This window comes from Propithecus coquereli, unplaced genomic scaffold (genome assembly GCF_000956105.1).
Source record: "Propithecus coquereli isolate 6110/MARCELLA unplaced genomic scaffold, Pcoq_1.0 Scaffold25, whole genome shotgun sequence".
NCBI lineage: Eukaryota > Metazoa > Chordata > Mammalia > Primates > Indriidae > Propithecus > Propithecus coquereli.
In genome coordinates, this window is record NW_012148063.1 from 3686288 (window position 1) to 3698042 (window position 11755).

The 11755-nt window shown below is 42.6% G+C and overlaps 1 protein-coding gene across 1 annotated transcript in view; it reads left to right on the plus strand.

Moving 5' to 3' along the window:
- LOC105812402 (T-lymphoma invasion and metastasis-inducing protein 2-like) overlaps window positions 1-11755 on the plus strand; it is a 466869-nt gene that overhangs the window by 208656 nt on the left and 246458 nt on the right. Inside the window, 1 exon segment of the mRNA XM_012646833.1 lies at window positions 8968-8992. Within this exon segment, the coding sequence (XP_012502287.1) occupies window positions 8968-8992 (25 nt within the window).

Genomic DNA, 11755 nt, shown 5'->3' on the forward strand with positions numbered 1-11755 from the left:
TTTTTGTTGCCCAGGCTGATCTCAAACTCCTGGCCTCGAGTGATCCTCCCTCCTCGGTCTCTGGAGTAGCTTGGTCTTGAGAATGAACTTGATTTTTACAAAGTGTCAAATAGTTAAGAAAAATAAAGGATTTTGAATATAGCACTTGTTACCAGCATGCAATTATTTAGAATTGTATAGATTCTTCTAACAGCGATGATGCAGCAGTATTGTTCAAAGCACGACACACATGTTACTCCCGCACGTCAAAGTTCATTTCGACAGCTCTGTAGTCGTTCTCTCCACTGTGTTGCTGGGAGGTAGGTCTGGGCTGAGCCGAGCCACTTTAAGTCACTGTTTCTCAGCATGTGGTTTCTGCATCCAAATTGCTTGGATGTGTTTGTCGAAATTCAGATTGTTTATCCTAGCTTCGGACCCACAGAATTAGAATCTCAGGAGGTGGGGCCAGAAATATGTGTTTTAAACAGGCATTTCCCTCTGTCATTGTGCAAAATACAGTTTAAGAATATTATTTTTGGAGGTTTCTTGTCAAAATCTGTGCAAAGGCAATCAATCAATTGGTCAGACCAAACAGACTCAATCCGGTGTTCGGGGCTGGGAGGCTGATACCAGGCAGGTCTATGATCAATTTTATTCGGCATCACATAGCTTCTCTCCCTCAAAGGAAATAAATAATGATATGGAGCCCCTTTCAAAGTCCAGCTGGTTCTGCCAGTGACGTTAGCCAGATTGCTGGATTTCTCTGATCTTGATTTCCTCATCTGTAAAGTGAGGGGTTGGACCCAATGTTCCTCTTTAGCTTAAAAAATCATGCAACCTGCCGGACACAGTAGCGCTTGCCTAAAGTCCCAGCTATTTGGGAGGCTGAGGCGGGAGGATCACTTGATCCCAGGAGTTCTGGGCTGTAGTGCACTATGCCCATCGGGTGTCCACACTAAGTTCAGTATCAATACGGTGACCTCCTGGGAGCTGGGGACCAACAGGTTGCCTAAGGAGGGGTGAACCGGCCCAGGTCAGAACTCCCATGCTGATCAGAAGTGGGAACACACCTGTGAAGAGCCACTGCACTCCAGCCTGGGCAGCATGGCGAGACCTCATCTCTAAAAAAATTTTAAAAAAATTAAAAAAAAAATCATGCAATTCGTACCACCTAGCTTTGTTAACATAGACACACTAAGCAGGTACCTGCAACAGTGGCCATACCATTTTCCTTTCTTTACCATGCCATCCTCTCAATCATTACACAGACATTGCCCACCAGGAGTTTAAAGGCAGCGGGAAAGAAGTAAGAGTAGCAAAGCAGAAACATGTTGTAGGTAACTCATGCCTTCAGACGCTAATTTTAATTATCTTTTCTTATCTTTCCTCTGGTACTGAATAGTGTTCTTTCTTCTGCTAATAGTTCATCGCCTTTAAGTCATTCATTTATTTACTAACTTGTTTGTTCAACACTTGGGAGTGTGCAGTATATTGCAGGACAGGGCTGGGTGTTGAGGATGAGGAAATGTACAAACACCTTGACCTCATGTGGTTTTCCCTCCGCTAAAATCAGTACATTTTACCCAAAATAGTTTATTCACACCCTTTTCAGTTTTAGGCACTTCCTCCAAACAGGATGATGTAGAAAATATTTTTAAAACATAAAGACCAAAAACAGACTAGGTTTTCGTTTTTGTTTTAAAGCCTTATCTAATTGCTAAATCTCAAACCTAATTTTTTGAGAGGCAAGTTCTACTCAGTCCCACCTCCTGCGGTCCACGTGAGTAAGTAGACAGAACCCATATCTGTGCCCTGTGTTTAGTCTTTGCCAGTGTCCATAATAATATTCCCTGGGAGCGAGTAAGACAGGCGGAATTTTTTTGGTTGCTTTTGAATCACTAATAACAGAGATGCTTATGTTCATTTGATGATATCTACGATATCCCAAATAATAAATGTGTACTGATTCATTTCCTATTTATTATAAATAGCTCTCAGGGGAGGGAAGTAAATCTTCAGAGAATGACAGGTAAATCACTTCCTTTAAAATGAACGTGTCAGCCAGGCATGGTGGCTCACGCCTGTAATCCTAGCACTTTGGGAGGCTGAGATGGGAGGATCGCTTGAGCCTAGGAGTTTGAGACCAGCCTGGCTACATATCAAGACCCTGTCTCTACAAAGAATTTTAAAATGATTAGCGGGGCACGAGCCTGTAGTCCCAGCTGTCTGGGAGGCGGAGAGAGGAGGATCACTTGAGCCCGAGAGTTTGAGGTTGCACGGAGCTATGATGATGCCACTGCACTTTAGTGCAGGCGGCAGAGTGAAACCCCATCTAAACAACAACAAAAAAAACAAACCAAAAAAAGAAAACAAAGAAAAAGAATATGTCAAACTGATTTCCCCCGAATTATATCGGAGTGTTTTTAATGACGAAATTCATGAAAGGGTAATTATATTTTTAAAAAATTCCTTGCTCCTCCATTGATTATGACTTAAATATTTTAAATTAAGAGATTCCCTGGATTTATGAGTTTCCACCGGTATCTTGAATCTAAAGGGTGAAAAAAGGCATCTGGGTTTATCTTTGTGATCAACTTTATAGTCGGGAAAGAGCTCTAACACAAGTTGCTTTGCTAAATTATTGTTCATTTCACACAATTCGAATAGATTTTTAATTAAGGTTTGCATATGAATCTCCATAAAAATGATGCAAACTTCCCCCCCTAAAGAAGAGCTCACTAGACTCTCCCCTTGTTTTATACGACGAGACCATGAATGGTATTGGAAAGCTTCCCTTCCCTGCACCTCAGAAGTGAGACAGGCATCCTAGGCCATGTCTCCTCTTTATGTTGAAAAGAATCTGGTCTTCTACGGGCATTTTTCTATCATGATTACTAAGTTAAAACAATACACAAAAAAACCTGATTTTTACTTCATTGTTTGCATAGAATAACACCAAAGAATTTGCAGTGCAAGTTTAATGGTGACCTAAACCACACGTGGGGCTCTAGGAGAGGGAGGGAAAGTCTCCTGTCCAAAGGGGCAGCGAGAAGAAACATTTTTCACAGAAGGTCGGCAGAAATGTGAACAAATAATTACTTCATAAGACAAACTGTTGTGTCTGCAAAGAGGAAATACCACTGCCAGAACAAGATGCTGCATTCAGCCGCCCTGGACGTGGAAACACTGTTTGAGCAACACAAGGGCCTGCTCATAATGTTCCTTGGCCCTCATTATTACACCTATTTCCTGTTTCTGATCTCAGGCCTTTCAGAAAATTTCCTGTGAAATGGAAATCCTGACTGCTTTTTCTGGTGCGTTCTTACCACGTGGTAAATGGCTAATTTCATATAATTAAGGAAGTTTTTCACAGAGACTAAATAGACTGCTGGGGAAAGTATAAAAACATATGTGTGGGGGATGGATTGGTATTTGGGGCATAGTTGCATTTGATTTTTATAAATGCTTCCAATTTCCACAGAGCAACTCGGGCACTCCGGCACGCAGCGCAGTGCAGTGGGATTTTTAAAAGCCTGTACAGGCCAGTTTATTTTCACATTGAAAAATTGCCTCCTTCAAAACCCTTGCGAATTTTCAAAATTCCATATATATATATAGTAAATAGCAGATAAAGGCTACTTATAATTTTGGAAAATTTGAAAGATTTGATGCTTAAACACTAATGATGGTGACATTTGAGAAACGTGTACCTGTCCCAGGCCTGGGGAATGTGCTAAACGCCTTACATGTGTCATCTTAACAACTCTTCACGACAACCTGTGAGGGGAATACCGTCCCCACTTTACACATGAGGAAACTGAGGCCACGGGAAGGCTAAGTAAAGTGCCCAAAGTCAAACAGCTAGAAAGTAATGGAAACGGGATTCCCGTCCACTCCGTTTGGCTCCGACGCTCATGATCCTACCGAGCCTGTGCTGTGTGGCCTCCCTGCCAGTGAGAGAAACAGCTGCCTTGGGTAGCGACTGACAGTGCAAGTAAGGACAGCTTCCATACGACAGGGTCCATGTATTTATCCTGATTATTACGTATATGGTGCCATATCCAAATGCTCCGGAATTTCCTTGGCAAGGCCACACGCGGAGAAGCTAAACACAGGCTGCTTGCGCTGTTGTTATCTGGAATTCTCTACTCCTTATGTTGGTTCTTAGCACCTAATTTCCTGGTCACTGTCTTTCCACGGCTCAGAATCAAAACAGCCACATTTGTTTCTTTCATGTAAATATTAATAACAGCTATATAGTTTTGGAGTGATCAGAAAGCAAAACTGTATGAATTAAAAAAAGTACACAAAGGAAATATTGTGATGGAAATTGCATTGTAGAATTAAGCTTTAAAATTCACCATAATTTCTCCTCTTCTCCCTTTGATGGCAGCTCTGATGCAAAGTGATATTTTACAAAGCATCCCAAGTCCTTTGCAGTGGTGCTCAAACACACCTTCATGTAGAGACGTGGCACTTGGGTATCAAACTGAGGCTGTGGCAGCCTATAAGCCACCAGGCTGATGGAAAAGGGGTGGATGACTCCAAACTCCCAGGCTGGACTTTTTTGCTTTCCTTTTAGTCAATAGGATGCTCAGTATCAGATTTAGCTGTCCCCCTAGGCTGGCCCAAGAGACGGTCCAGGATGGGATCAGCCTCATACAAATCATGCTCTAGATTGGAATTTCTCTAAGGCAGGAATTGTGTCTTTGTCCGGGAACGTGCCCTGTGCCTGGCACAGAGTACGCACTTGCAAGCTGATGAATGAAGGAATAAATGAATGTGTGCCTTTCCAGCACATGGCAGATGCAATAGCTCTCAATCTCACACTATTTTGTAAAAATGTCGCAGTAGAAGAATGTTTTAGCTCCTAGGTTTGGAACCCAGGGCCAAACTTTCAAACAGAGCCTCAGTGAAAGAATGTGCAACTTAAGAGTTTTCCAAGAAAGATTTCTCTGCATAAATAAATTGAAAGCATTGCTTGAACAGTAGTCTTTCTTGTGTTTTCCCCAGTCTTGGTACTTTAAGCTGGCCCCAGTCTATGGCTCTAAAACGTGGAGCCCCGAACAAGGGGCTTGCTGAGGTGCGTGCCAAATTAAGTAAACCACAGTACCTAAGTATAAATAGACATGCCTGAACCTAAATATTGAAATTTACTTGGGCAATATATAGCAACTCCAACAAATGGTGTATAACAGTAAGCATATGGTAATAACATTGAAGCCATTTTCTGTTCAAAAGAAAATTACTGTTTTACTGTGAATAATAACATACTCCATATATTCATTTGTCAAAGTGGGTTTTCCCATTTTGCTTTTCCTTCAAACATGGTAAGTGGATGAGTGGTGTGATGGATCTTTGTACGTTGGACGTTGTCTATAGGCTGAGAGTGGTGGCACGTGCTTGTAGTCCCAACTACTCAGGAGGCCGAGACAGGAGGATCACTTGAGCCCAGGAGTTCAAGACCATCCTGGGCAATATAGCAAGACCTTGTCTCTAAAAAAAAAATACATTTATGAGAACGTTATGGTCCATGAGGCATTTGAAGAGCACCCACAGCACTGTCCCTCCCAAAGGCCCCAGTTATCTTTTCCAGTTGCACATGGTACCTGGAGAGACCGGGAAGAGGTGTGGCCCATGAGGGCAGAGTCAGGAGGGGACTAACACCAACTTCCGCCAGCTTTAACTTTTGGACTATATTCCATTGATATCTAGATCCAAGATCTTTGCTCTTCAATGAGGAATTCCAAAAGGTTCTGCTCTCAGCCTAGCTCTACCACATCATTGTAGAAGAGGCCACCAGTTTGAAAATTCAGTGTGATTTTCATATTGTTGTTAACATAGAGATGGTATTTTTACCTTTTTACCATTGGTGCAATCTCCTACCCCCAGAAGTGATCATTCCACGTTGCTTGTTCTCTTCCTGTGGCACTTATCACAGACTGTCTGTTAAAATAGCTATTTGTGTGTACACCTCATCACCTAAGACTGTGTTAGCCACTGACTTGTTCTTTGTGTACATTTGCCTTAGCTCTGGCTTCAGAGGTCAGGAGACTTAGATGTTTGAATTCTGGCTTTACTACTTCTAGTAGCCATGAAAACTTGGACAAGTTATTTCACCATCCTTAGCTTTGTTTAGTTGTCTTATCTGCAAAACAGGGAGAATAACGGTTTCTACCTCTTTGAGTTGATTAAGTGAGATAGCGCTTGTCTAATGCTTACTCTGGTGCCTGGTACAATGTAATAGCTGGTAAGCAATGTCCATCATCATTAGTTATGATATGTGCAAATGGAACCGAGATTTGACCATATGTCTTTTCTCATCTGAGAGGAATTCTGCAGTATCTGCTAAAACCTGGGGGTCCTTCCCCCAGGGCCCGTTCTGATTAGGGACTCAAGCCTTGCTCTGTGTTAAGCTGCTCTGTTCCTTCTCCATGTCGTGGAGTCAGCGCGACTCACTGATAGGTTTGTGTGATGAACCATTGAGCGATTTCAACGTGACAAGTTCTTATGTGAAAAAGATTAAACCATAACTTCGGGCTGTTTTTCGTTCCTTCCCCATCCTTAGCCCCTCAAGAAGCCAAGAAGGAAAAACGTATTATTATTCGTCTGAAAGCAAATATTTCTGAGCAATGGTTTTACAGAAGATACTATTGCCAAAAATGGGGCATTTATTTATCTATTTGTTCATTTTTGAGACAGGGTCTCTCTCTCTTACCTGGGCTAGAGTGTAGTGGCATCATCATAGCTCATGGCAATGTCAAATTCCTGGGCTCAAGTGACTCTCCTGTCTCAGCCTCCCAAGTAGATGCAGTTACAGGCATGTGCCACCACACCCAGCTAATTTTTTTTATTTTGTTTTTTATTTTTTTTGGTAGAGACAGAATCTCTCTATGTTGCTCAGTCTGGTCTTGAACTCCTGGCCTCAAGTGATTCTCCTACCTCGGCCTCCCAAAGTGCTGGGATTACAGGCATGAGCCACTGCACCCAGCCTGGATGAGGCATTTAAAAAGAAGTGTGAAAAAAAGTGTGAGGCCAGGTGTAGTTCCTGCCCCTAAGGACTCTACAGCCCTCATTCGTGGCCCCCAGCCTTGAGCCAGGTCCTGAGGAGGAATTTGCTGTCTTTGTGTTTTTGGTGTGGAACACTGTGAATCCTAGTCTGATTTTTAGGGTAGAATAATTCCTTTGCTGGTTGACTACAGTAGGAATTAAAGAAGTAAAATAAGCAAAGCCTGGAGGTTAGCTCACAAAGGGTGGGCTCATCTACAAATTGCACCTCAGGGACCTTCAGTGTAAAGATGACCTCATAAGCAGGCCTTATTCAATCCAATTATTAGACCTAAAAAGCAATTTCAGTCTTAATAATTTTTATATCCTATTTTATACAGAGACTAGATGCACTAAAAGCTATAGCTGTAGCTTTTCGTATCAAGAGTCCACATGAGAAACGTTTGTTTTAATAATATTTTTATTATAGATACATGAATACAGAAAAATGCACTGTCCGTAAGGTCCAGCTCTGTGGATTGACTCAGATAGACACACCTGTGTAACCACTTCCAGCTCAAGAAACAGAACATTACAAGAACCCACCTCATGCCAAAGGCAACTGCTACCCTGCCTCCTGCACCATAGATTAATTTCCCCTGTTTTTGAACTTTATCTAAGTGGATTCACCCAGTACATACTATTTTGTGTCTGGCTTCTTTCTTTCATCATTATATTTGTAATATTTGTACAGGAGTTGGTGCATTTCTATGCTATATACTATTCCATGATATAAGTATATAATACCACAATTTATATATCCATTCTACTGTTGAGGGACATTTGGGTGGTTCCTTGCTTGGGCTATTGCAAATAACGATGTTATAAACATTCTTATACCTACACAGTGCACATTTACAGCCATTTCTGCTGGATATTTACACTGGAATAAAATTGCTGGATCATAGAGTTTGCATCTGTTTAATTTTAGTATTAATAGTTACTGTCAAAGTTTTTCCCAAGTGATGGGACAAATTCATAATTCCATCAGCAATTTATGAGTGTCATATACATCCTTGCCAACACTTTATATTGTCCTTTTTTTTATACTCTCCTCATTTGTACAATGATGCCTTTCTTTTTCATTTTAGCCATTTGGAGGGTATGTAGTAGGATCTCTTCGTGGTCTTAGTTTTTATTTCCTTGATGGCTAATAAGGTCAAGCATATTTTTACATGTTTATTAGCTATTTGGAGATCTTCTTTTCAGTAATAACTGTTCCAATCTTTTTAAATTGCAATGATTTTTAATTACTTGATCAATCACAGTTCTACACATATTCTGGATGCCAGACCTTTATTGCATAGAGTTATTGCAAATATCTTCTCTCTGGCTGTCTTGGAGACTTAATGGTTGGCAAATGCCTCCAGAGGAGAAAGAAACTGACGGTTGGGCTCCCCTCATCAGACTTCCCTTTTCTCAGGGATTTTGGTCCATATCTCATTGTCTAAAGAACTCTTTGATGACTCCCAAACATATGAATTGTGTATGCTTAATATTTTATCCAGATTTCCTCCTAGTTTTTTGCATCATAACAATTGTCTAATATAAGCTTCTCCTCCACCCCCAGAAGGATAAGTTCACAAATGACACTGTCATTTGAGGCATTTCAAAGGAAAATCCTAGAATGAAGAAGCATCCTAAGGGAAGCATCACTGCACACAGTGATAAACTCTTTTTCTGGGCTGGGGCTGAGGGGAGGGGGCTGGGGTAAGGAGAGGACATGAAGAGTTTGGACAGTTGCTCTGCAGGGCTCTGCCATGTGACTCTTGGGTCCTGTCCCAGGGGATGGGGATAAAATTAACTAGAGAAAAGTTTGGGGATCCCAAAGCAATATCCCAGGGTTAGCCCTGTGAGACCATGAGACTGTGGGCCTCTTTGGGAAGCCCCCATCCAGTAAAGCATGAACCAAAAAAAGAAAAGAAGAAACGCCAGTGCTAGACTCACAGCTGAGGACACCTCTCAAGTCTCGTTGCTATGGAAAGGGGCTTCTAAAGCCAGTCTGTCCGGCAAAGCAAGGCACAGTGCTAGGCTAAAAATGGCTCAGGAGCCTGGAAGAGGCCTCCAGGTTGAGACAAGGAGGGCACAGCCGATGGGGACCTTTTGACGGGAGCCCATAGCAGCGCTGGTGGTGGCAGCAGCATGTGCTACGAAGACCAAGGTTGATGCCCAAGTCCAAGCAGGATGGGCCGCAGGGAGAACTGTGTTAAGGATGCAGTCAGATACCCCTCGCGTAAGGCTGGCCATGCCCTGATTCTTAAGAACACTTTGCCCACCCCAGACCTCACTACCTGGAGAGAGGAGAAGAAGGAGTGGAGAACTGGGGAGAATCCTGAATTGACAGGATGAGCCTCTAAAAGAGACCGGAGTTTTCAACTGGAAGGGACTGAGTTTCTTCAGTGTTGAGATTTAGTATTCCTCTACTGCTAATGGGTTGAACTGTGTCCCCCACTCAAAGATATGCTGAAGTCCTAAGCTCCAATACTTGGGAATGTGACCTTACTTGGAAATAGGGTCTTTGCAGATGTAATCAAGTTAAGAACGTTGTTAGGGTGGGCCTTGATCCAATATGACTGGTGTCCTTAGAAGAGAAGAGACACAGAGAGGAGAGTGCCATGTGACTACAGAAGTAGAGAACGGAGTGATGTGTCTGTAAACTAAGGAACACCAGGGACCGCTGGCACCCACCAGAAGCTAGGAGAAGGCATCGAGCATGTTCTCCCCTGGAGTCTTCAGAGAAAGCATGGCCCTACCAACACTTCGATTTCAGACTTGTAGCCTCCAAAACTGTGAGACAATACATTTCTATTGTTTTAAGACACCCGGTTTGTTATAATTTATTATAGCAGCCCTAGCACACTAATACAACTACTAACTGGAATTAGGGGCTGGTGAACTAAGTTGAGTTCAATATTGGAAAAAGAAAGAAAATTATATTTCTGTGCCTGTCCCCACATATTACATTAAAATCAGGCCTTGATTTTCTTTTAACCTTTATTTTCCTTTACAAGGATCACCTTCCCTGTCACCTTTGGGTCCACGTGGCCCCCTGTCCACAAGTGAGCTGACTTGCCTCCCTCCATCTGGGAATTCCCCACGTTTCTCTATAAACAAGTGTCAACTGCCTTATGTGCATCAGCACAGCAAGCGACGGGGGCGTTTGCTTTCCTGGTTCTGATTTCCTTAAGCAGGCTGAAGCTGGCTTGAGGCAGAACTCACCCTGACTGAGGAGATAGATGCAGCTTATAGCCATGTGTACTTTGGAGTGAAAAATAACTCAGGCCAAGATCTCACCAGGAAGGGAATTGCCAAAGTTACTCTATGCAATGACGATATTTTCTCTTATACATGTGCCATCAGGACTGGTCTGTTGGGTGGTTGAAGGGCTCTGGGAGACCGCTCCTCAGTGAAGTCTCACTGCTGGTAAGAGCGTCTCAGATCCCATCACGCATCATCGTTCCTTTGATTCTCGAAGGCATTGCCAGTTTTTCAATGAGAGCAAAAATTTCCCTGAGAAAGTTCACAGCTTAAGCTCTTAGCAACAGCAAACAGTTGTTGATTGTGTGATTTCTATCCTGGGACCCAGAGGAGACCCCGAGGATGTGGAGGAAGGGGCCAGCCTCCCAGTTTGGTGTAGGGCAAAGTCATCAAAATCATCTACAGCCAAGATTTAATGAACGTCCACATAGTAACAACGCTGATCACCTGGGAAATCTTGAGCTATATTTTCAAAATAGAAAGGAGTTCCTTAATCAAATGAACAGTCCTGTTTTCCCCATAGGTCAGGCCCATCCCCTCTGGGGTCAGTGGGCGACTAGCTCTGCAACCACGGGCTTCTCCTTTTTAAGCCTTGGGGTACTTCTCATCTATGACATGGGATAATAATACCACCTACCTCATTAGGAGGTTATAAGAGGCAAACAAGATAAATTATCTAAAGAGCTGGGCTCGGTGGTTGGCTCAGAGTAAACACTCCACAAATGTTAGTATAACATCGATCTGTGAATTTTTTCTCCCTTTCTTAATATATAGTTGAGTTTCTTCATGCAGTGCCAGTTTTGTGCTAAAACTGTCTTGTTCCACGGAGTGATCAGAGCTGTGTTGTTAATAGGAATTCAGCGATCAGCCCATCGAAAGCATATAAGGCCCCTGCACTGGACAGGGCCCACACTGTGCCAACAGTGTGTGCTCTTCACATTTGAAAATGTGCTAAAGTAAAATAAAGGATCAGGGTGACACATGTTCTTTAACTGTTTTTACTCATATAACACTTAGTATTTATTGTGTGCTTTACAAATATTAACTCATTTCGTCCCCCTGTGATTTCATCGAGTAAATTTGATCATCCCCATTTTCCACATGAGGAAACCGAGGCACTGAGAGTTAAGTCATCTCCTGAGGTCCCAAAGCTGGTGTAAGAAGTAAAGCCAGTGAAGAGGTGAATTAGTGGGTACAAGTATACAGTTTGATAAAAGAAATAAGACCTAGTGTGCGATAGATCCCTAGGGTGATCATGGTTTACAATAATCTATTGTAAATTTCACAGTGACTAGAAGAGAATAATTTGAATGTTTCTAGCATAAAGAAAAGTATTTAAGGGCCGGGCGCGGTGGCTCACGCCTGTAATCCCAGCTCTCTGGGAGGCCGAGGCAGGCGGATTGTTTGAGCTCAGGAGTTCGAGACCAGCCTGAGCAAGAGCGAGACCCCGGCTCTACCAAAAAAATAGAAA